Source organism: Clytia hemisphaerica, unplaced genomic scaffold (genome assembly GCF_902728285.1).
Source record: "Clytia hemisphaerica strain Z4C2 unplaced genomic scaffold, Clytia hemisphaerica genome assembly, whole genome shotgun sequence".
In the NCBI taxonomy this organism is placed as follows: domain Eukaryota; kingdom Metazoa; phylum Cnidaria; class Hydrozoa; order Leptothecata; family Clytiidae; genus Clytia; species Clytia hemisphaerica.
In genome coordinates, this window is record NW_027104489.1 from 562,992 (window position 1) to 589,952 (window position 26,961).

General features: G+C 34.5%; 1 protein-coding gene across 1 annotated transcript; it reads right to left on the reverse strand.

Moving 5' to 3' along the window:
* Nucleotides 1-40: 40 nt before the first annotated feature.
* LOC136821584 (short transient receptor potential channel 4-associated protein-like) lies at nt 41-25,615 on the reverse strand. Its single transcript, XM_067077809.1, has 24 exons — nt 25,540-25,615; nt 24,970-25,101; nt 24,487-24,603; nt 23,939-24,002; nt 23,249-23,310; nt 22,704-22,789; nt 22,210-22,277; nt 21,854-21,964; nt 21,193-21,258; nt 20,897-20,959; nt 19,835-20,011; nt 18,678-18,850; nt 17,634-17,699; nt 15,218-15,297; nt 14,493-14,550; nt 12,249-12,307; nt 11,551-11,606; nt 11,143-11,188; nt 10,639-10,722; nt 9,694-9,784; nt 9,022-9,162; nt 8,132-8,335; nt 3,337-3,476; nt 41-2,518 (listed from the first exon to the last, which is right to left on the reverse strand). The coding sequence occupies exons 1-24, from the start codon at nt 25,606-25,608 to the stop codon at nt 2,296-2,298; spliced, it is 2,436 nt and encodes an 811-aa protein (XP_066933910.1). The 5' UTR covers nt 25,609-25,615; the 3' UTR covers nt 41-2,295.
* Nucleotides 25,616-26,961: the final 1,346 nt, after the last annotated feature.

The following is a 26,961-nucleotide window of genomic DNA, read 5'->3' on the forward strand; positions in this document are numbered from 1 at the left end:
ACATGTAACGATAGAAAAGTAAACAAAACACAAACAGAACAATATTTATATAGTTTTTTTTCCTTAATCATCATTAATTAAAACTGAGTAAATACATATCAATATTTTCATAATTATTGGCTATAACTAACCTTCTCTAAAATATTGTTTTGGAATTAAAAAAGCTTAATTTTCTATCATCACAAAAAAAGCCTCTATATATACTACGCACAGATACAATACTTTAATGGGATAAAATTTCGCGGCGATTAAATTTCGCGGATTTCGCGGATTTAAATGTTTACATGCTTTTTTTATATAAGAATACACTTTATAAGAATGTCCATGATGAAAATGGCCAAAATATTAAGAATAATACTAAGAATATCAACATCATGAAATTTGGCTACTCAAGCTAAGAATGCCATTTTATGCTTGAGACGTATGTACTAAATGTTAAAACTAGTCTGAAATAGTATCCTAACCTAAGAATGCTGTAAGAATATTTTAGGATGATTTTCGTAAAAAAGTTAAGTATATCCATGATGAGATAGATTTACATCATTCTTATAAAAAAAGCGTGTACCAGCCCATGATTTTGGCAGTAAAAAGACTTTGTGTCGTGAAAATATTGTCTCCCAATAGTGCCTTCCGCGAAATTAAGTCCCCGCAAAATGTTAAAATTTCGCGGATGAAGTCAACCGTGAAACTGATCCCCGTGAAAATTTATCCCATTAAAGTAACTTTATACAATAATAAGTAACAAGTACTAAATTAAAAAAAAGTATTGCAATTATATATAGATGAAGTAAATGTGTGATTAATCAGTAAAATTGATAATCAATTGAAATAAAATTTTTCGAAAATGACACAATATTCTAGCACCCTTAAAAATGTTTTACTAGTTCAAGTCATAGTAGAGAAGGCATAAATTAAGAAACAGCTGATTGGCTGAAAGTGACGTATTGGGCGGAGAAGGGAGTTATTATAAAGTTACATAATTATATGAAGTCATTGCAGTGGTGCATATTATGAATAGGCCCAAGCAAACATGAATATGGCAATAAGCCATTTCACAGTCGAAATGGATCATGGGTAATCAGGACTGATTGCACCTCCATAACGACTTTCCCGTTGGTTAGACGCAAAAGACTTTTTTCAAAACTTTGGACCGATAGTAAGTCGTTATTAGCGCGCAGTGGTCTTGATTACCCATTACGCTTTGCGACTGTGAAATGGCCTATGAAGAAAACTATTACGATATACAGTAGTATCATTTGTCAAAAAAACTTATTCTTTCTTCTATTTACAAAAATTTTCTAAAAAGGAAAATTATATTTATAATAAAAGTGGTGTCCAATTTATACAGCATTATCCCTAAACTAAAGAATATTCCTAAAATCTACGGTGCGGTCCGGTAATTACACATTTTTCTTATAAGAACAAACTATATAAGAACATAAGGCTTCAAGGGCCAAAATGTTAAGAACATGTTAAGAACATTCTAAGGCTTTGTTGAAATTTCAGGCTTAAAACTCTAAAAGTTAAGAACATCCGAAGGCAAATTTGGGATGTTCTTATAAAAAACGTGTACGTACAACTTTTTTGTCTCCTATCAACAAATTTGAGAAAATGCTTTTGGTGTAGGGAAAATGCTATATAATGGTAAAATAAAAAGGCAAAAGGCAAAAAAAAAACAAGATTTTAAAGCAAAAAATATGATACAAAAATAAAAAAAAGTTTGGAACAAAAAAAACAGAACTAGTGGTAGGTTGACCGAAATTCGGTCAAGATATCTATAATTTTCCAAAAGTTGTTAAAATAAAATAGAAAATTGGGTTGGGTGTTATTAAAATCGTAACTAAAAAACTCATTTCGTAGGTTAATGAGATAAAAGGACTAAAAATTCTAAAACAATTTGGGGCAACATTGATTTCCCATTGCCTTCAATCTCTTCGCACAGTAGTTGTTATCATGTAATGTTTGATATACACTTCTGAAACCCTCGTCATTTTGAGCTGATCATGAAGTTTACCATCTTTTACCATTTGAAGGTTGTCTCGATTCATGATATGCACCATTTCAATGTCTTATTCCTGGTGATTGGTTGAAAGTGACGTATTGACTGATTTTACATCACTTACAACCAATCAGCTATTGGGTCCGTGATGTAATGTCAGAAGAGATTGCAATGGTGCATATCATGAATAGGATTTAGGGATTATTTCTCTGACCTTGATTGAAACAAAAGCATCACATCACCATCTCGATGCCTGCTCTCCGCAAAAACAAAACCACCATTGCGTATCAATTTCATCACACGTCGCGGCAAGGGAAATCGACCGCGCAAAACCTCATGCTACTCCGATGATGTGGTGTCAGGTAATATAAAATGGACGTCCTTTTGTTTTTATCTTCATTTAACATGACGTCAACAACTAAACGCCATTGGTCGAAACTTATTGATGACGATTGTTCCAATTGTTCACAATCCTTTTTACGACTTAAATAATGGTTTCGCCAAAAACGAAGAAGTTCGCTACGGTAAAAAAGACATTTCAGAATTCTATGAATGACGGATCTAATGGTATACCTTATCGGGGAAAACTTTGCCGGGGAAAACTTTAGCCAAGTGAAAAATAAATTATGAACTTTATGAAGAAAAAACAAGCTGGCAATGATATTTTTCAATGGAAAATCACAAAAAAGGATTGAAGGGTTTGTCACAGGGATTTCAAAGTTTTTAAAAGACACCAATTGTTCACAATCCTTTTTTACGACTTAAATAATATGGCTTCGCCAAAAATAAAAAAGAAGTCTGTGAATGATGGTTCAATGTTTTTTGGAGTCAGTCCCTCTGATCTTGAATTAGTTGCTTGACCGAGCTACCTATTTAAAGTAGCATGTTCAGTTTCAGAGCTCGCTAGTCAGCCATCTTGTTTTCAAATTTAAATGATCAAAAATGTAAAGAAAATTAGAAAACAATACGTCAGTCTATGGACAGTAAAACTATCTAGTGTGTAAAAGGAATATGATATCTGTGGTCAAACTTTAACTACTTGTATTATAACAATAAGCCATAAGCTTGACAATATTTATTAATAGTACCGTTGAAAATCTTTCTTTAAGGCAACTCTGCACTTTTCATTGAGGATGAAATAAGGGAATATCAATCCCTGTCGACTTTCAGTTCGTTATTTTTATCCCCGTTGGCTGAAAAAGTCCTACCGGGTTTTTGAGAAGGGGGTGTTTGCATATAGTTAGTCAAGGCTTAGAATTCAACCCTTCAGCCTTTGTGAAAGTGAAAATGTAAGTCCTTCTTCCCTAAAGAAGGAAATCATTTCACAGTAAACTTACTACAAGTTTGACAAGATCAATCCTGGATGTTTTTGTGCTTGTTCTTCAGTTAAGAAAGCTTGAAGATATTTATCAAGTTGTCCATGGTTGTAGGCGAACATCAGAAATATAAGTGTCGTGTTTAAGCAACTGACGTTCTCCTAAAGATAGGAAAGTAAGTAAGATGAGTATTGACACTTTGTGCGCGCTGTTTTTTTTTATATTGAAATTTTTCTAAGTTTTTTTTTGAAACTTTAAAGTGCTTTATAAGCTTTTGATTTAGAAGATGGTTTTGGTACCATTGGAAAGCTATTTTTATTCTCTTTCTAAAAGCATTCGGTTTATGCCTCTTTAAATCAAGTGGTCAGGAACTATGTCCTCAAGTCTGAGACTCAGTATTTTGGCTTGTTTTGGACGCATATACCGGGTTAAGTAAGGTGAGTATTAAGTAAAAAAATAGACTGGCACGCCAGTCGGGCTGGAACGGTATCACGCGGGAAAAGTGAGCGCAGGAGTTAGGTAAGCGTAGGAAGAAATTTTGTCGGCGGCAAGGGCTGAAAGCCCGACTGGAGCGAAACCCCAGGAAGGAAAAAACGGCTAAGCTGAAGCTCCAATCTTACAACGCCAGATTTCGGCGTTGTAAAAATGAATGAACTTTGAGAAATTCGTGAAATGAGAAATGAAAACTTCCGTCAAAGTCGCAGATCGTGTTGTTTTGATTTTTGAGGAGGGAGTGATTGGAAAAAATAATGGCTGACTTCTAGTGGGAATTTTTATTTGAAAAGATGTTTTGTCTCTTGTTTCTTATTTGAAACAAGAAACATCTTATAATTTTTGACTCGTTTTTGGTTGTTTTTTGTTTTGGCAAGAGAAGATGGAAAATCTAGTAACATCAGTTATCAGAACTTGTTGACTTATGTTATCTTTTCCTACATATCATAACTCATTCAATTTTAGGAATGGAGTATTCAGATTGCAAACACTATGGACTGTGAGTTTTTTTCATTTCAGCTTTCTTTTTCCTAGGTTTACATGTGGTAATCAAAGGGATAACCCAGGTACAGTAGCTAACAATTATTTATAAGACTTTTTAATTTTCCAGGACTCACAAGTCAAAGGTTCTTTATCAAAAATATATCGTTGTTGGAGACTACTACATGACACTGACACAATGTCGTACGTATTTGAAGTGCTACAAACTTTTGTGAATATCTACCTGGTTATCCCTTTGTTTTGAGTTGAATACGTACCGTATCTATCCCTATGATAAAATTACACAGTTTTGAGTAGAAATAAAGTTATGGTAATAAAGCAGCACTGACAAATTTCTCCAAAAAATATTTTCTTTCAAATTATGAAATATTTAAAGTCTTCTTACAACATTTAAAAATGATTTAACTTTTTCCCCATGTTTATGTTTTACTCAATTCTAGTATTTTTTCCAAAACTTATATGTTTACGCAGGTTTACGTAGTGGGAAATTTAGCAGAATTTATGGCGAATATTACGTATTCTCAGCTTGGCAACAATAATTTCTCAAATGTACTGTACTATAACTTTAAAAATTTACAGATTAGTGTGGCAAGAAAACTCTAAAAAAAATTTAGCTAAAAAAATTTAGCCATAAATTTTCAAGTGTAAAGTTGATTTTGTGTACTATACACATACTTACAATCTACAGAAAAATGGGTGATGTCACATGTTCAAATTTCAACAACCCATTTTTTCCACAGACACTTGTTCAACAAATCATGGCGTCCTCCAGCTTTTTGGTCCCCCCTAATAGGAGCTAAAATCCCCCATCTGGCCTTTCCCCCCCACCTGTCTTTAAAATTCGTGCCCCCCCCCCAATTGGGAAATCCCCCTAGCCGTATTGTATAAGGGTTGCGAAGTGATGATCCAGACTCGCCTCAATTCACAAGCTACTATAGCAAAAAAAAGACTCTCAAAATCCCAAGAAAGACAGGATCATAAGCCTGAATGCCCAAACACACCAGGAAGGTCTGTATTTATCCTATTACTCCCCCCACTAGGTAGAGGACTGAATATACCCCCTATTCGCCTTTCTCCCCCCATCAAGCTTGAAATTTTCACTTCCCCCCTGGCACCAAAATCTGATTCCCCCCCCCATCTTCCTGGGGGGGGGATGATCCCATGCAAATTCTTGTCAAATTGGATGTCGAACAAGTGGGTTGTGGAACAAATGGGTGCCAAAATGATCGACAACCCAGTTGATTGACAATCCACTTATTCGACAATCTAGGTATATAGTTGTTCGAGAAAAGAGAGTTGAACAAGTGGTTGTCAAACAACCATGCAGTCGAGCAAATGGGTGTTGAACTAATAACTGTCAAACAACTGGTCTAACAAATGTACCATCGAACAAGTATACTGTCGAACAAGTGGGATTTCCCCAAAATTATAGTTGTACGTAGATGAAAATTTGTCAGAATTAATATTACGGTGAAAATTCAGAATTCTCAGTTTGATAACAAAATTTCGAATAGGTAATTTTAATTTACATAATTATGCTAAATTGTAAGATTAGTGTGGCAAGAAAACTCTTAAAAAATTTAGCCATAAATCTTTAAGTGTAAGGTTAATTTTTCAGCATTTTTGGTGTGACGAGAAAATTCTTTAGCACATAGCCACAATCTATAAAAAAGGTCAGAATTTACAATAATTCTCTTCCATCTTCTCCCAACAAAAATACAGCAATTTTCTAAAATTATGAATACGTGTACCCAAAAACTTTTCTGTCACCGTATAAATTCTGTATTTTCTATCAGAGCTACTGTATCTTATCACAGCACTAAATTCTGCAAATTTCAATTTTTTACAAATTAAATTTGTGCATGTCAGATCCAGATGTTACATTTAGTTATTCAACATGACATCTTTACTAGCATCAAAAGGTCTATCCATTTAATTTTCTATGCGTATGTGTAATTTTCCTGTGCTTGGCTGGTACGTTACATGCTGACAGTCAGGACTGGCCAGCACAGGTTGTTTTTTATAGCAGTGAGTCTGTTGAAGAGGGTCGGGCTGTCAGACAGCAGCCTGGCAGTAATGACATTGAGAGTGACGAGAGGGAGAATCTTTGGAAATTCTTTAAACTAACCGGAAAACGCTGTTTATTCTCCCTAAAAATGGTTTTCAAACCGTACCAAAAATTTTAGTCAACTGCATATTATGTTGACTAAAATTTTTGATACGACTTGAAAACCTGTTTTAGGTTATCATGAGATATTAAAAGTGTCAGAATTATTGATTATTATATGTTATTATTCTAAAAATAGTGTCAAAGTTTTTTCAAAAAGGTTATATATATTGCTGGGTACTTTTGAGCAAAGTTCCTGCCCGGTTTTAGTGTTACTATTGTATTCATAAAAAAGGGTGTTGGAGAGGTTCACTTAGCCACAATGAGACTAGAGTAATCAAGTTTCATAACAAGTAGTGTGTAAGTACTAAAATAAAAAAGCAAAAAGTATTTAGGTGGAACCAAAAAAACAAAATAGAAAAAATATTTCTTACCTTGAATGAAAGAGGCTAGCAAAAAGCCCCAAAAACACAACATATACCACCAACCTGCATAGGGAAAACTGAATAATCCTTGTACACTTTTGATGATTGTAGAAAACTGAAGCTAAATTGCAAATACTTACCTTCTAAGATTCTAAGAATGTATGAATAACAAAATCAACTAAGATGTAAAAGTTTCAAAACTTGAAAAGTAGCTCATCCTTTTTACCACCCAAAATTCAAAACAAAGTGGTCTGTCGGCTTTTCTCCCTCCAAAATTTAGGAAAGCACTCCTCCGTTCTCACAACTTCCAAAATGAAGCCGTGGCATAATGTTCTAGTCTGTAAATCAGCAGCCTCTCACCAACTTTTGCTCGCTCTCCTACGCAGTTCCTATTCTAGCAAACGCCCGCCGCCTTTATGTTCCCGCCCTCTGACATGATTAATTTACAGACTAGTTTGCTAGTCTAGTAAAAAAAGAGCCCAAAGTTAATCTGAGTAAACAACAACAACTTTGGTTCTCAGTCTTTTGATTGTTTTCATGGTTGCACAGGAGGGTACTTTAATAATTACTTTAAAACTATTTTAAACGAAATGGGACCAGGTAAAATGAAAAACCTATTATCTAAAGCCTAAGGCATTGTTCCACCTTAGCAATCGCTTTTAAGCACAAATATTGTATAAGGGCTTTGACTTTACTATATAAAGAGGCGTAAATCTAGCCTAGAAATCTAAGCTAGTTTGATTCAGTCACTAGGATAAATCTGATGGTAAGTTGTGACTTAAATCAACTATTCCAGTATTCCAAGGCAAACTTAAAATCCGCGTAAATATAAAAAATCTTTAAAGCACCGAAAACGCTATATTGCCAAAAGCCGTGTGTCCTAGCCTTATGAATACGGGCTTAGTTAACTAGGCTAGCGCGAATCCTCGTGAAATCCTTAAAAACATTTCTCCATACACTCTTCTCGAGATGCATAAATTCATTGTTGTCCTCGTTTTCAAACAGATTTTATTGCTATGAAATTATACATTTAAACCAATTTAAATTCCCAAAAGGCAAACATTAACTCTAAAACAAAAGTACTTGAAATTCAAAATGTCTCATGAGGTGTAAACAACACAATTATCATTGTGAATATGTAATTTTATAGCAATGAAATCTGTTTGAAAACGAGGACAACAATAAATTTATGCATCTCGAGAAGAGTGTATTCAGGCTCAAATCAAACCCGTACGCCCTCATCACTGAAAGACATAGCATTAAGAGACAAAAAAAAAACACAAATCATTACCTGAGTTAGACTGTCAACAGAGATGGCAGTCACCAACTTGTACATCAGATATATCTTATGTTCCCATTTCTTTATCGTGTTACCAAGGCGACATTTTAAGTTTGTACCGTCACTAACAAATTTTTCATGTGATAATACAGCACTTCGGATGAACATGTTGGAATCAACAACATTTGATGTCATCACTGACAGAAACTTCTCAAACTAAAAAAGAAGGAATCTTTTTCGAAGATAATGATATTTCTTTAGATAGTTTTCTTCATTTTCCTACAATTCATGATAATCATGACGTAATTCTTTAATACGGAAGCACCTAACGTAGCTCGGGCCACCAGTTTTATTGTTTAAAATCGAATTGAGTGGTAAATAGTCTTTTCCGTATGAAACATTGGACCATTCCATTCATTCCATTCCATATCCATATGAGGGGGAGACAAACGTTTCTAGGGGGTAGTTTGAGCAGAATTCCCAGGGGAGTCTAAAAGAGTGCTTTTTACATTTTTCCAGGAGGGAAAAAATTATTTTAAAATTTTGAGAGTGTAAAAGACTAGTTTGTCCACCGTCACTTTAAGGTATAAAAAGAATTTCTTCAACGGATTTTTATGCAAATCTTGCCGTTTCCCAGAGGTTATCCACATATTTCCAAGAGATGTTTTTTGACTTGAAAAGGTTCGTCCAACCCCCTGTATGGAATTTAATGGAATGACCCATTACGCCACGAATATCATGAACAAGCAAACCAACAAAATCTCTCGAACAAGAGAGAGGGAAAGCAACCCAGCTGGCACATAACGTTGTTTCAACGTTTATCTAACGTTCAAAATATGCCCCCACTTTTCCCTGCAGATTGACTTTCAACATCTCCGAAAATTGGTGACCACTTCACTGACCTGTTGTTCATTTTCGACGGCATCGTTGAAGTTCTGGAAACCAGCACTATTGAATTTCATCAGTTCACCCAACAAATCGAAACTACTCTGGATGATCTCTTTAGATTTGGTGTCGTCGTTTACTATGTGTTCAACCAAGTGCTTTTAAAAAGATCAAGGGAAAATTCATTATGTTTGTAAGGGTTATAAATCTAAGGAAACCCCCCCCCCCCCCCGAAAGAATCATTTTTCAAAAATTTGTAGATTTGGAGTCATGATTAACGATTCTTCGCCATAGCATGACGTCAGAACTGGGGTACAACAGAACACTTACTAAAGTGTTTTCAGTAAACATAATCTTTTAGTGCGTTAAACCATAGTGTTTGTTTTACCCTCAAAATTATTAAATCTTATGGTTGAAAAAGATGTCACATGACTTTCCGCGGCAAAGAATGCATTCAACCAAAGTGCTCAAGAGATCAAAAGAGAAAACCAATGGTATCCAGGAGAGGAGCGCAAAACGTGTACTGGGTAATGAGGTTTTATACACATTATCGCCACACCATAAGAATGTCTCGGTCTACAAAAGATTAGTCGAATATCTAAAGGGTTCTCGAAACCATAGCTAAAATTGAAAATTTGGAAGCCTTAGCCAAAATTTACTTCCCTTTATTCAAACCAAAAGTTATATACCTTGATCAGGCCTCTATTCATGAGGAAATGTTGATCTGGAGCTGAGACTGCTCCACGTAGAAAGCCTTCTATTGCACGAGATAACCAAAACCTAAAAAGTTTGACCAAAGAAAACCAAAAAATTAACAAAGAATTCTCAAGGTCACGTGTACCAAGCTCTGGTTTAGACGGCCCACTTTTCGCCCTGCTTTTTTTAATTGCGAATTAAAGTGGGTAGAAAGTCAGGCGTCTAAAGCTAATACATTGAAGTCATTGCAATGATTTCTATGAATCCTTTCCAAGTCCAAGCAAATATTATAAAATATCAACTTTCTGTCGCTAAAAATTTAGAGAAATTAGGAAATAAAATCGGTCGTTTAAACTAGAGCTACCGAACTATATACTAAATGTTTATGTAGGAAAGACCGTAGAACTATGACCGAAGTCATTGGCCGAGCTTACGAAGGCAATGTTATTTTACAAAAGGTCAAGCTCACTACATGTTTTTTTATATATAAGCAAGTGTTTGCCCCATGGTCAGGCTCGAGTATGCTTGCTGAAAATTTATTCAGATTTTGGGAGCAGTGGAATGTAGCTAGCCGTGGAATTTCTCTTTTTACTTGACCTGTCTACCAAACCTTTTTAAACAGATGACAACTTGAAAAGTATTTCAGGCTGACATTATATGCTTATGCTATGCTTAGGAATTCTGCAAATCTGAGCGTTCGTATGCTTATAAGCGTTATGCTTATAAAAAAAAACATGTAGTTCTTTTTGCCAAAAATTCCATACTAATAGCAAAAGAATTCCTCAAAATTGGTGCTCCCACAACGCGGGAAGAAGGGGTCTAGAAGTGTTGTGTGAGCAAACGGTAGGAGATAAGTTAAATTTTATCTTTTAGACCCAATAAATTTAAACTTTTTTTGCTTTGATAAAATCAGTGAAATATAAGGAGTACTACTATACCTTAAAGCGTTGTTTGGGTTCGTTTTGGTGAGTGTTTCGATAATTTTGCTCATTATCCCCTTGGTTCCTTGGCACCTGTATTTACTGAAAAATAAACAGTGGGGGGGTGCGGTTAGGAGAAATAACATGTTTCTATGAAATGTAATAAGATTGCATTCTAATTATGATTCTTTGATACCCTTCTAATCAAATTTGTTCAATGTTATATCGTATTTTTGTACCAGTCCAACTCAAATTTTGGGTTCAAGCAAAATGTGTGTCGTTCAGGCATTACGGTTCCATTTTTTCATCGGAACGGAACTTTTTCTTGCTCCGAAACGTTCCAAAACCAATATGAACAAACTCGATCCGTAACGAAAATCATACTGGAGCGAAACAGTAACGCGTGAACTTGGTCTAAAATGTAATGCGATGGCTTTTCATGTAAAGGGGGTTCTGGCACCACTGGTACCTGATCTTAGGGAATTTGTAAAAAAAATGATTTCAAGTAGTACAGTTTCATACCTTTTACTTTTATCTAAAGACGTTGGCTTTGGAGTGCCACATTTTGCTGAAAATGAAACAAGTATTGATAAGATAAGAGAGACAGTATTTTTACTGACTTACCGTCGTCCTCAGTCAATCAGTATCTAGACATAATCAAAAGCAAACCGAGTCCGTCGAAGAAAAACACATAAACTATGATGGCTACACTACTACGCCTTGTATGGAATAATGAGTTTGACAAACAGTTAACTCTCTCTAAGTCGAATTCGAACACGGATTCTTGTTGGTTCGAATTACAGAAGGATTCGACTTTTAGAAAGTAATTTAAGAGGGTTCTCTTTGAAGGGTACTGATGGAAGCAAGTTCGAATTATAGAAAAATTTGAATAATTTATAGAAGTTCGAATCAAGTCCTCCGAAAACTTACAACATAAGTCTTTCATTTCTTGAATTTCCCGTGCGGACAACAGCAAGTAGCGTTTTCTAGAAATATATAATAGGCGGTGGTTCAAACTGTATTATAGGCCTATGTTGAAATTCTTTGAGATCAACATTTAATTATCATCATATTTAGTCTAGCATGCTAGACGACTTAACTCAGTAAAAAATAGGAAGTAGAAAACTTGACAGGAGCATCAATATAGTCGTCTAGAATATTTTGTGCACAACAAAGTTTTCATAAAAATTCTCTTTTTTCATGTTTTTGGATAACATTTTCAGGGGGTCTTGTTGGTTTGTTTTGGTTTTTTTTTTTTTCTTTCACTTAGAAATTCTCATTGGCTGAAATTTTTATTTGTTTATATATTTTGATGTATATGATTGTTTTCTCACCCCGCAGAAATCTGCGGGCCCTGCTGGAACTCCCGTAAGCTACGGAAACCACCTTAGCCCAGTCGTTTATTTTAACCATATCCCGACATAAAAATTTCCCGCTTTCAACAAAACCGTTATAAACGACTGGATTCCCAGTCTACATCATATTCGACTTTCGTCGGAAAATGTGAATAGTACTTGATGTGGGGGGCTTCCGAGGGTACAAAATACCGGAATACCGGTAATTTCTACGTACGAAATACCGGAATACCGGAAGAAAAAAGGCCCAATACCGGAATACCGTTAACTTACTCGTTGTGGTCACAGAAACTGTGGATAAAACGTAAAAATTGAATCTTCAACGCGTTCTCCTATGGCAGATAAAAGAAAGAAATTTATGATTTTCAATACTAAGCAAACGAATCGTATATTGGTTTTCATTTACTTTTTAGAGAACCCGATATAAGCGTGACAGAACCTTGGGCAATTTCAAAAGCAGCCTGAATTATTTTTTCCGAATATGTGTCTTAACGTTATGACTTGAGCTTGAACTGATTCTTTTCATCAAAGAATGAGTCATCCAAGTGGTCCTGGTGAGCTGGTCAAAAAACTGAAGTTGGTAGAATCCATTTGGTACTCAAACATAACCATGCTTGTCTTGAATAAACCTTTTCATAAATTACGTTACGAACATCGCTTGCCTCGTTTTGAAATTATTGCCATGGTGATTAACTCCCAGCAGATTTAATCAAAGCTGCTTTCTGTTCATAAAAAATCATTTAATATCTCAAGGAAAATAATTACTATGGTAATTGTTTGAATACGAGGTAAGTGATGTTCGCTACGTAATTTATGAAAAGGTCTATTAGAACAAAAACGATATCAAAACACTCCACGGGAATAAGGCGGGTTCGTGGAGGTCAAAATTCTTGCAACGTTAGAAATCATTTTCAGAAGCTCCTTTTGGGCTCAAACGAAGCGTATAACTAATTAAAATAAGATTCAGTCTAGGCAGATGTTTTTTCATTTTGAAATTTTGCGTAATTCGCAAAAATCCTCAATTCTGCGTTATTTTGATGACGTCATAAAAATTTAAACTCAAATAACTTTTGATAGAATCATCAAAATAATTTCAAACTTTCACCAAAGATGCATTTCAATGCAAATTTTCAAAAAATTTTCAAAAATTTTCAAAATCTTGATGACGTCAGCATTTTTTGAGGATTTTAGTTTTTTGCCTTAAAAGTGATGACGTCATCAAATTTCATAATTTTTTTATTTAATTCTGAAAACATTATTGATATGCATCTTTGGTCAAAATTTGAAATTATTTTGATAATTGTATCAAAAGTTATTGGGATTTTAATTATTATGACGTCATCAAAATAGCGCAAAATTGAGGATTTTTGCGAATTACGCAAAATTTCAAAGTGAAAAAACATCTGCCTAGACTGAATTCTATTCTACTTAGTCATACGCTTTGTTTGAGCCCAAAATGAGCTTCTGAAAATGATTTGTAACGTTGCAAGCATTTTGACCCCGCCTTAATCCCCTTGAGCACTAGATTTCAATGGATTAGAAAAAGTAACTACAATGGAGTCTCAATAACTCGAACTCGCACGGGAAACACAAATTTGTTCGAGTTATAGAGTAAGGTTTATAAGGCACTTTTAACTGAAGGGACGAGATAACCTGTTCGGGTTAGCCCTTTCCGTGCCGCTGTCGACATTTATCGACAAGAGAATTTTGGATTTCTTTGCCGGTGTCGACATTTGCCAACAAGAGAGATCTCGACATATTTGCCAGAAGTTTTTTTTAAGTTTTTTGAAAGTTTGATTTTGAACTAGATTTCATTAAATAGCACAGTTGAATAATTAAAATACATTTCAAAGATGCTTTTTATAATTACACATTTTTCAACTCAAAGTAAACACGTATCACTCAATATTTCTGATATTTTTCAGAAAATAAAGCTAAATGCGATGGTAAACTTTGTAGTCGCTCGTATATCTGGCAAATAGGTCGAACCTTTATTTTTTTTCCGTGGCAAATAGGTCGAACCTTCTTTTTCCCGTGGCAAATAGGTCTAACCTTTATTTTTTCCGTGGCAAATAGGTCAAACCTTTATTTTTTCCGTGGCAAATAGGTCAAACCTTTATTTTTTCCGTGGTAAATAGGTCAAACCTTTATTTTTTCCGTGGCAAATAGGTCAAACCTTTATTTTTTCCGTGGCAAATTTAAGTCAAACCTTTATTTTTTTCCGTGGCAAATAGGTCAAACCTTTATTTTTTCCGTGGCAAATAAGTCAAACCTTTTATTTTTTCCGTGGCAAATAGGTCGAACCTTCTTTTTTTCCGTGGCAAATAGGTCTAACCTTTATTTTTTCCGTGGCAAATAGGTCGAACCTTTATTTTTTCCGTGGCAAATAGGTCAAACCTTTATTTTTCCGTGGCAAATAGGTCACACCCTTAAAAAATACGAACGGCAGTTAAAGGGTTAAGGAGACATTCGAGTTGTAGAGGTTCGAGTTAAAGACACTCTACAGTATAAACCTACAGGTGAATAATCGCTTTCTTCAGAGTCTGGATGGTTAAACCTGGGGAATCTTTCATCGCTATAAGAAAGAGAGAGTAAAAACACATTACAATTACTTAATTTTAAGAAATTTAAGACCCTGGGCCTGGTTCTTACCCTGTACACCTTATGGCCAATATATTATCGGCCTTTTTATGCCGACCCCGAGTCAGAGTGAAAGTCGGCCTTTTCAACCACCACTGCCTCCTTTGCCTCAAACCAGTCGAAATTATCTGAGATTTGCATTAAAGTGTCCAAGATATTGTTGATAACTTAACGGGAGGTCGACGATTTTCGTTAATTTTTTTATGTGGAGCCAAGAAATAACGCCAATAAGAGCTGGCCTACAAATGACCAGCTGCTGAAGTTCGAGAGAGAAATCACAATAGTTAAGTTCGTTAAATCAGAAACTCTAAAAGAAGATAGTAAGGGGAAAACCCTTATAATTCGTAGCATCTTTCGTGGGACTCAAATCTGTAGTAGTATACTTTACTTCTGAGAATTTCATGTCCATAAAAACGTTTGCCAGGTCTTATTCGCGTGACCCCTCTCAAAAAAGTTTCATAATCGTATCTACTTTCGAACCAATCACATGCAGCCGAGTCCCACGAAAGATGCTACATAAAATAAAGGTTGGTCCCTACTCTAAAAGCTAACAAATAAAATAGGGGGGGGGGCAATATTGTTTGAGATATTTAGACAAACACCTGTCCGTATTCCATGACAATTTGTCAAACAATTCGCCCAAAACTGGAATAAACTTCAATTCGCCAAGTTTGCACTGTACCTAAAAAAGGGAAAGAAAAAAATAGGTGGATTGTTGTATAAAATCTAGTCCACACAATAGACAGCTCCAGGCTTTCAGGCCTTACTCTTGGTCCATAGGCACTGCTAGGGAATTCGCTTTTTAATAGGATTAAACATAATAGAAATTTTAAACAAAAGAAGTTTATCAATAGAGATCTAAAATAAAAGAATATTTAATACCGGCTGATTGGCTTAGGTTTGGGCTATTCTAGAAATAGTCTGTACCCCCTATGTTGAGGAGGTGTGACGTCAGGGTGGTCTGGTTTTTTGAATGATAAAATCCAGGGTGGTCAGTAAAATCAGGTAAAACAAGTGATACTTTTATGGACCTACCTGGTTATCAAACTAATCAATGAACATTGAAACAATGAAACACATAAGACATAACTGGTCAAAATACAAAAAAATAAAGAAAAATGAAAGCATATCTATTGGGAGAAACTATCAACACAATTGAAAAATACTTTTGAAAAAGAAATAAAAAAAGCTATTAAACGCTTTTTTTTATAAAAACAATCCACTATCAGAAAAATGCACAGCTTAATAAATAAGGTTTCTAGAAAACTCAAACCCTCCACCGTGACATTTCCATCTTAAAAAACTAATAAAAATAATAATAATATGGCTAAAAACATTGATCTATGCTTATTAATAGTGATTCTTATAGATAAACATGCGTTTTTTGAGCCAACAAAATTTTTTTGCGAAAATCTGCTTGAGCCATCTTTTACCTATGATGGTACCCTACTTTCATGCAAAAAATCAGAAAAAATTAATGATCCAATTTTGCACAAAGTCCAAAAAACCCGTTTTTTAGCCGTTTTTTGCCCAAATTTACCCGCCAAAATCTTTTTTCGAAAATCGGGCTCCGTCACATTTTAGCCACCACCATTTTGCACCTTTGTACCAAAAATCAAAAGATTCCTATGATTCAATCCTCAGAAAAGTTGGTAACAGACGAACGGACGGACGGACGAACACAGGTTAATTTATAGGACCTCCACCCCACCGGGGTAGGTCCAAAAATGGAAGAAAAAAAACCAAGGGGGTCCTGAAAAATTGGAAAAGAATCCAGGGGTGTCACCTTTTGAAAAAAAAATCTCCTCAACATAGGGGGTACAAATCTTTTCTGGAAGAGCCCTTTCGAAACCTTCTATTGTTTCATCAAAACCTCAGTGCGCATGCGATGTTTTTGGAGAAATTCAATATTCAAAACAAGAGCAGTGCGCATATCCCGAAGAGAAGGAGTTTTAAGGCCGCTACCCACTCAGCATTTTATGGTCTGCGAACAAGGCGCACGGCTTTATTATTGCATAAATTACATAAATCAAGCCTTCAAAGGCTATCGCTTTGAGCGCAACAAGAGTTGAAACTTTTCAACTTTTTTCGCTAAGCGACCTTTACGCTCGAAACGATAGAAGATATAACGCAGCTAATGTAAAATCTTGTCCGACAAGGAAAAATCAAATAAATTACACTGGCAGAGCTTTCCTTTATTCATGATTTTCTTTACTTTTTCAACCTCAATGGAATATGAAATGTCAAAAGAATGTCAAATTCAAATTATTGCTATTTACTAGCACTTTTTATCACTTTCGATAAGGGGAATATCAGAGAAAGTCAAAACTCTCTGTCAAAGATTGCTGATATCGTTTGCTTACTGATCAATTTTAATTTAAAAACTTTTTCACGTTGAAAAGACCTTTTCATAAATTACGTTACGAACATCACTTGCATCGTTTTGAAATTATTGCCATGGTGACTAACTCCCAGCAGATTTTATTAAAACTACTTTCAATTCACATAGAAAAAAATTTTTCACAAGGGACATAATAATCATGGTAATTGTTTGAATACGAGGCAAGTGATGTTCGTGACGTAATTTATGAAAAGGCCTATTGAGGCGAATGTAGAACAAGATAGGTTAGAAAGTGAAAGAAAGACATTTTTTGCATGGAATTGAACACAAAATAACAATGGGAGACACCCACCTGATATGAACACGGGTCTGATATGAAACGGGGGCACTTACTCTTAGGTGCCAAATAAACGGGGGGAGGGTTCGAATAAACGGGGGGGTTGGAAAAAGGACCTTAAAAAAACCCTAAAAAGGGTCAAAATAGACTAGATTGAGGCTTTTTAGAGTAAAACAAGGAACTTTCCTTTTGGTACCTGGGAATTTTTTCAAAAATTAATAAACGGGGGGGGGGTCCTAATAAGGTCCGGGGGGGTTGGAAAAAAATCGAAAAATTAACAAGCGGGGGGGGGCGTTTATTTGGCACCTAAGAGTATGTAAAAGAACAGCATTAATCTTACCTCCTTCTTTGATTTCCCACACAAAAAAAGTGTTAAAACGTATAACACTTCCACTTTGTGCATTATCTGTAAAACAGGAAACACAAATGTATAGAAAATATTCCTTCAAACCATAAAACTTGGCAAACCGAATACAGTTGACGGTTTTATGAGAGTTTCTTGTTGACGGGGACTTTAAATTTCATCGAATAAGGGAGCCTATCGAATAGTAGAACGGGGAATTAGAGAGCCTCAACTGTACATTCAAGAGAATTTGATGCACTGGAAATTGATACTCACAGTTAAGACTCGGTTTGATACAGAAAGTGAGTAGTGGAGTGTATCGACTTCAGTTATAGAATTACAGAGTTGATAGCATAGTATCTAAGACTGTGTTGTAATCCACAGTCTGACGGTTTTACTCTTTATGAGATTTATACGAGAAGAGTGAGCAATTTGAACTGGCAATCTTTAGTTTTTAACGCTGACGCTCGGTACAATTTTTTATAAGAAAAAATTATGTCAGAACAAAATGGATGGTCAAAATATTAAGAACAAGTTGATGACAGCTTGACAAGCTTTATATAAGGATGAATGAAAAATTCTGGATGCTCTAATAAAAAACGTGTAATTTTCTTTGGCTACGGGTGAAGTATTTCTAGGAAACTTTCCAAACTAAGAATGAGATATTTTTAGCCCAAGCTTTAACTCAAAAAGTCAACATAGTGTCTTCCCCCTGGATTCAGGGGGGGGGGTTTGAGGGTTTTGAACTCACCAAAATCAATTCAAAATTGAAAAACATCTGGTTTTATGAGATGATGTTGTGATCAAGAATACCTTAGGGAAGACAATAAGCTTTAAATTCATCAAATTACAGCTTTTTATGCTTGAGGCGGGGGGGGGGGGGACAGAAATTTTTGGAGGCAGGGTGGGGAAGGGGGGTGGTGGAAAATTTTCACTCTAGGCATGGGGAGGAGAGACCCTGAAGGACACTATGGTCAAGAACATCCAAATGCTTCAAGAATTTTGAATACTCTTACGAAAAAACGTGGTTTATACACAAACCTCCTGCATCAATGAGACTTGGAAATTAATCATTGGTCGAATAGTTTCTCGTGCTTGAGCAGCCCTGTCCTGTTGTGAGGTTGATGAAGAAGAAGGGGAAATCTGAAGACTTGTCGAAGGAGATGACGCATTGCTGTTCGATCGCTGAGAGCTGCTTGAACTGCTGGAGAAAGCTAAAAATAAGAAATGAAACTTGAATGTTGTATGGTGTGTAATTGGGCTGTTCCATTAAAAAACCATATAGAGAGTGGACGAACCTTTTCAAGTCAAAAAAAAAATATTGAAAATGTGTGGATACCCCCTGGAAGATGGCAAATTTTGCAAAAGTACCCTTGGTAAATTTTTTTTTCGTATCTTAAAGTGAAGGTGGACGAACTGAAATCAGTTTTTTAACCCTTGAAATTTTAGAATAACTTTTCTCAAAACAGTAAACAGTCCAAAACTAAACCATAAGGTTGAATACACCTATCCGCTTTATAGCGGTGACGTCAGGCTTTGAGAAAAATGACGTCAATTTAGTTAAGTTACACGAATGTTAAAAATAGTCTGCCGCAGAGGCCTATGGAAATGCTTTCAAACAAAAAGGGTTTTTCACAGGAATTTGCTTGGTTTCTTTTAGTTGCTGGCAACCTAAGAATTTAGTGCGCGGAAAAAAACATTTCCTTGTACTTTTCTTACCAATCTATAAAGCTGACCCCATCAATGGTTGATAAGTGTATAACAAGAAATAAACGCGTGAAAAATAATGTTTTTTAAAGCATCCTTTTTCTAATAACCACACTTATTCCAGACACCATCTATTGGTAAGTGATAGAACTAAAGTTGGTTGTGTTTAGGGTTAAACTCCATAGATATCATATTCCTTTACATACTGGATAGGCTAACTGATCACAGATTTTAGTTTGGAAGTGATTTTAGTTTGGAAGTCGACTAGTTCGCCATGTTGTTTACCAATTTAGCTTTATAAATTTTCGAACGTTCGAATTTCAAAACATTCGAATTTCAAAACATTCGAATTTCAAAACATTCGAATCGTGATGTTGACAATCAAAATTGAAAACAAGATGGCCGACTGGTCAGCTCTAAAACTGGATACACTTCCTTTAATATGGGAAGCCCGATTCAGTAAAGTAGCCAGAGATCAGTGTTAAACTTACATGAAGAGAATATATTTGAAGCTCCACTATTACTACTAGATCCAGTGGCACCATTTGAACTATTATTTATGCTTTGGCTGATACTGGCCAGTTGTTCATGTACTTCCTCGATTGAAGGGAACAAGTATTGTGGTGCAGGATTTGAATTCAGTACGTAATAATTGTTCACACGTCGAGCTGAAATGACAAGTTGGTACACTTATTCATGATATGCACTATTGCAATGTCTTGGTTAAAAGTGAATTATTAACTGATTTTACGTCATTTACAACCAATCAGCTATTGGGTCCATGACATTGCAATGGTGCATATCATGAATACTTGAAAAATTGAATACTTTGAAAATTGAATTTTAAAGGTAAAGACTTCAGTAACCATTGTTCGAGCGTCCCCTTTCTTGAGGGGATGACACCCTCCCAAAAATACTGAATCCCTCAGCAAGGGAATTGATATCATGAAAACATCGTCAAAATTTGGAATAAAGTTAATATTTTCTATAAATGACACTAGTCCTGTCTCTTAAAAAGATATTATGAAAAAAATTAAAGAAGGTTTCATTTATACTCTAAAAGAACAGAGAAAACAGCATGACCTCGTTATAAAATATCATGTTTTAAGCTTTAGCTTCTTAGTTCCATTATAATGTATAAGACATTATAGTATTTTAGATTTCACTATTGATACACTATTAATTTAGCGTCCTTAGTGCAGTAGTAGCAGCATACAGCTACAGTGCGCAAGATTGTGGATTCGATCCCTCTAGTCTTGCCATAGAAAAGATTCCCAAGATGGTCTTTAATGCCTCTCGACTTGATGCTTAGCAATTAAAAGAAGGATCAAGGATAAGTGGATTAATCCGGGAAGAAAGAGTAGGGCCCTCCCCTACCTTCGGGTAGATAGCTGTCGAGAAAGGAGCCTTTTGGTCGACTGTGACTGCGGTTGCAGACTTACTTATTGATTAAGCATGTAAGGCAACCAAAAAATAAGCCTCAAGAGAAATCACTAATTTTTATAAACAAAGTATAACTCAGCATAAAATAATAAATGTTGAAGGCTACTTACGAACTGGCCTGCTTGCTAATTTGACCATTTTCAATAGAAACTCCGGGAACCCAAGTAGAACTCCTAATGAACAAAAAGTAAATTTTGGAGTTTCAGTCTCAAATGCTGTGTGACAATGTATTTTCTGTTTACTGAATAGACCAACAGGAAAAACAGTAGAAAATACTCCAAATGATGAACAAAATTAGTAGGTAAGTGAAATTATTTTATACTTAATGTCAAATTGACAGGTCCCAAGGCTTTTAAGAATATGCAGTAAAATCATTTTAAGGAACACAAAATAAAATCAGTCAAACCTTGATTCTGCTCTACGAGTGCTCTTTCTTTGAATCTGGATTTGTCTTCTTTGTCTTGAGCAATCACTTAAATAAAATAAAAAATTCGTACAAGGGAATGACAGAAATCTATAAATATTGAGAAACTGTTCTACTTTATAACTACCGTAGTGTAGTGGTAGATCATCAGGCTACAATGTGTAAGATTGTGGGTTCAACCCCCCAGGCGGGCCATTATAAAGACTCTCAAAATGGTACCTGATGCTCAGCAATTAAGAGAAGGATCAAGGGTAAGTGGAACTATCCCTCACCTACATTCAGATAACTATCGAAATAGGAGCCTTCTCGTGTCCACTGACTGCGGTCGCAGACTTACTTATAACTTTATAACGTAGATATCAGTCAATTGAATAAAATGTTTTTTAACATCCCCTGTTGTTTAGAGTTATACTGTTTTTAGTCCAGAGTCCAAACCAAGGTTTTAACACAACCATTTCAGGGCAAAAGAAAATGTTTAAGAGTAGAGTGATCATTGAAAAAGGCTAAACTTACGCTGTTTGACATAAACTAAACACAAAAGGAAACCCTTTCATCAGAGAAAAATCCCTTCATCAGAGAAAAACCCCTTCATCAGAGAAAAACCCCTTCATAAGAGAAAAATCCCTTCTACACAATGTCTTACAGGTAGAGCGTTCTTCTGTCAAATCAATGTCGGCCACCGTTGAAGATAGTATGCGACAAAATCCAGGAAAATGCTCATCTGTCAGGTTGGAAACCAATGTATGTAAATTTTCTATTGAAAAACAAACAAATTTGATTTGTTAAGTCATACCTAGTTAATAACAGCGCAAAAGGTCAACACAGAGTAAAGAAGACAAAAATGTGATAATACAATCAAAATAACGCAAAAAAAGTCTTTATGTCAGGCAGTTAGAAGGTTAAGTACTAAGATTGTCTCTATCTTTTTAAGAAAGTTGATTATAAATTTTTGATTTGGATTCAAATAAAGCTAAAATAATCATTAAAGGATTAGCTTACTGATGCTAGATAAATCTATTATTTTTCTGTTTGCTGCCAGAAGTTCTTCTAGAAGTGTTGAAGCAGCTCTATAAAAGATCGATCGATGACGTGATTCAAAAAATATACTTTAATCGGATTAAATTTTGCGAGTTTAAATTTTGCGAGGAAAGAAGATCGCAAAATTTTCTCTTGATTTAATTTTGTCAGTCTTGAAAAAAAAGAATTTTGAAAAATTTTGCGTTGATTTAATCGAAATCGCAAAATTTAATCTCAGGAAAGTTAATCCGACTTAAGTAGTGGCTGATGAGAATGCAAAGAATGTTAGTGTTATTTTGATATCTAATCAAGAAAAATAAAAATTGTGCCTTCTTTTTAACATAAGAAAAGGTAAAAAAGCATAAAAAGCCTATGAAACGCAAGGACAGTTTCAAAAAATTTGATATCGGTGAATAGAATATGGCCCAATCAAGAAAAGGAAAAGGTTTATCTGAAAATTTTTGAATGTTACTTACACAAATGTTATGTCATGTTCCATGGTGTCAAAGAGATATTTAAACAAGAATTCATATTGGCCCACAAATTTGGCAATTCTTTGACTCTGTTGGAAAAAAATAAAGATTGAAAATTAATTTTTAATAAAATCTGGTGAAATATCTATTTGATTCACTACCTGTAAAAAGCATACTCTTTACAAATTGATAAATGTTTGCTTTAATGAAATGTCTGTTCAAGCCTAGGGTGCCTCAACACTGATTTTTTATGGTTTGGTCAGCAAAGATCAAATCAGAGAAAGTCAACTGGAAATTATAAAAGTTCCAGGCATTCCTTTAGTAGTCTTCAAGAAACCAGGGATTTTCTTTGAAGTAGAAAAAGATCCAAATTACAGAGAGTATTTGATTCTACTTTCTAGCTAGGCTCTGACCTATATTCTAGTTCGATTTATAGAAAGATTAAAAAATTAGAGGTTCACATTAGAGTGATTTGACCAGATTTGACTGTAAATATATTTTTAAAACCACCAAAAAATGGTGTAAATAAGAGACAAATGTAGAATTACCGCGGCAGACAAATTATTGAGTATATCCAAACATAAACATTGAATTTTCAACTGCATATCATCTAAACAGAAGACAAAAAGGATTGATTAAATCTGAAGCAACACCTTTTATTTATCAAAAAGCATTATTCCTTCTTTATTGGGCTCTTCCAGAAAATGTCCTTACATGGGGGGTGGAGGATATAGTGTCCGGGGGGTAGTGAAAAATCTACAAAATTTACCTCTGTTTGGGGGTAATTTTGCTTGGTTTTTGAGGGTTATTTTGAATATGTCCAGGGTGTCAACTGATGCTTGTCCGGGGGGTCAGACCTGCTGTCCAGGGGTCAAAATTCACAATGTCTGCGGGGGATAAATTTCTAAATCCTCCACCATATTCATTTTTTTTTCTGGAAAAGCCCATTTAAGCTGGGTATCCACTGGAAAAAATAAGTTCATCGCAAATTTTTTTGTCGCAAAAAATAAATCCAGACAGATATCTAGAATTATTTTTTACGACAGGTATTTGCAACAAACTTATTTTTTTTCAGTGGACACCCAGCTTTAAGGAACTATTTTTTTATTTTTCAAACGCCTAGTCATAATGGTCTGCATATGTCATGAAATAATAGGAAAATACAAGATTTCTCAAGCTGTGTATAAATCATATGAAATTACTGAAGAATCTATAAAATCAGGAAAAATCAGACTCACTTGAAACATGTTTTGAGGGCTTTTTAACATCCACTGTAGGATGAAAGAGTGTCCTCATAATGACCTAAATTGAAACAAAAAAGATATCTATAGAGCTAGCCTTATATATTATTTATACCTTTCAAGCCAAAAATTCTTCACTATCTTTAATTAGTAGACTTCTCAGGACTTCTCGTAATTCCCCTTTATGAAAACTTTGCTCAAAAGAAAGGACTCATTAGTGTTAGTGTTATGATCATGAATTCATATTTAACAAAATTAATTATTTTATTAAATCTTATAGTTTTGTCTTTTAATAAAATAATGGCCCCTGGCCTGAAGGATACTAAGTATTTAACAGATTCTAAACTAAGACTTTAATATTCTTTGACGAGGAAAATTCTGCTTCAGATAAATTCTATCAGAAGACCCAAATCTACCCAGATCTACTGGTTGCGAAATATTTTTTTGAGAATTTAGGAAAGGTAAACCAACTACAACAAAACACTCTATACACTAGTGCTTTTTTTTTATTGAAACAAGGCCTAGAATATAAAAGCATGTTATACCTCCACACCACCAAATAGATGGATGTCATCTGTCAGTAATGTTTCTTTTCCATTTCGATCAACATAAGGTTGGAAACGATAGTTCCCCTCTGATTCTTCATAAAGTTTTGCCAATTTCTTTAAAAAATCAATGAACAAATCCTGACTTAAAGTAACTACAAAACTACAGTAACGAGTAAATATCACAATTTTTATAAGTTTTGACAATATTATCTATGACAATCATAAGATGTACAAATAAAAATATTTTAAAAATATCTGCGTTTGTTTATCCGATGATTGCTGTAAGGCATGGAATTTGAAGTAATGGACTATTTTTAATTTTGAAATTTTGAATTAAATTTATAAATTATCTCTATCAAACACTCTCACGAATGGCGTTCAACAACAATATATAATCCAAAGCATATATTTTTATAATGTAAAAATAACAAAACTAAGACGTGTTCACATGACTTTGTGTTATAAAGATGAATGACTTACTCGTAAAGTTTCTAATGCCAAGTCTCCATGGAAGATTTTTGCAAAGTTATTTGAATCAAGTGTTTGAATGCAATTCAAAGCAATTTGGTGATCTTTAGTTTTGGAATTTGAGTATATCACATCGGCAGGTACCTAAAAAACAGTAAAAGCCAAATAATCCAAAAATATACTGCACAGACAAAGGCATAATAGGCTCGCATAAAGAAAAGCAACCCCTGACACTTTTTACAAAATTGCTTGTCTGTTTGAAGCCCATGTAAATCTGTTTTTGTTTTTTTTAATATATCAATAGTGATTTTTTAATTGGGACACAATTTTTACAAGAGTTTAACTAAGTGCGCATGAGATTTCTTGCATCTCAATATTAATGAAAATCCTGTAGCAACTTTCATATGTCTTATTTTTTTGCTATATTTTTCATTTGCAGTAATATTATGGAGTCCCTTATCTAGAGAAGACAATCGTCTTACACTTTTTTTGCGAGATTTTCAATAAATAGAAAAAACAAAACAACATGAAACACTTCTTATTCCAATAAAGATGATATTGATTAGGAGGAAAAATTCATACCTTTTGAATTTTGATTTTCTGACCAAGTGTTTGTGAATGCAAGTGTTGTAGGTATATATTTTTTGGCATTTTTTGTGTTCTAAATATAAAATAGAAAAACATTTAAATTATAAAACTGATTTTAATAAAAGTTCTTTTACAAAACTTACAACATTTACCAATAATTCTTATTCAGGATTTATTATTAAGGCCGCCAAAGAGAACATGCAATTGTAGAAATTAATACCTGTGTTTATCCTGAATAGGCCTCTAGCCATTTAAGGTGCATATTTAAAAAAATTTCATGTCATAAACAGTTACTAAATAGAATTGTTCTTGCAAAGAAAAAAATAAGTTGATTTATTTATAACCACTTTCAGCTGTCTTTTAACTTTAGGGATATCTTTTATTATACATTGAATATCTTAGGGTGAAAGACATGGAGTAATACAGATAAGATAAAGCAGCATGGTTTGGATTGAATAAAGTACAAAAATCAATCACCAAAAATCAAAGAGAAAAGCCTGAGAATATAAGCTCAAAATTTCAGGAAAAATATAAATTAGACAAAAATAAAAAAATGTAGTGTATATTTTTCTGACCCGGCCGCAGACTATGGGTTCATTTATTATGTTTCATCATAGAAAAAATCAAGTTGACAGTCCATGCTATCAAACACTGTTTGGTAAGATATTCCCGCTTGTAAATCAAGTTTTGTTCGTTAGTAGTTAATACATCATGGTTTCACCCATTTTTCCAGTCCTTCTTAAACAGCAAACCCCTTATCCACTTCTCCCCCCCCCCCTCAATTTGGAATTCGTTTTGTACTGTGCCCTTATTTCCTATTTCCCCTTCCATCTTCTTTTTCTTAAAAGTGTCCCTTATATTTTTTGATTACAAAAAAGGTCATAATATTTTGAGAATTTTGGTTATTTTAACGTTTTTCAAGATTTAAAGTTCCGGCAAGAAAGGCGATTTTGGGCTATCTCTTTAATTTAATCGAATATTTCAATTTGGAAGGGGTTGGCAGACTTACAGGCTATATGCTGAGCCTTATTGGACTATTTTTGAGCTTTTGGATCCTCAGATCCTAAGGTCCTAAGCCTTAAGTCTCATGTTAAAACTCAGAGTTAAAACTCTACCCTTCCAACCTACTTTAGAGCACTTACAAATCGATTGTGGTTCAAAAACTTCCCGGTGTATTTCCCTTTTTTCTCAAATATTATGACCTTGATTGTAGAAAACATGGAATTTCTTACAGACCTGGCGTGCGAATCAGATAGAGGGGGCTGTACTAACGCACTTTGTAATAATGCCACACTTTGTAATACAACTAAACACACTTTGTAATAAAAATCAATACACTTTGTAATAAAAAAAGGGAATTCATCCAAAACAAAATTTATAGATTTTTCTAAGATTTCAAAACCGTTAGGACTGGTT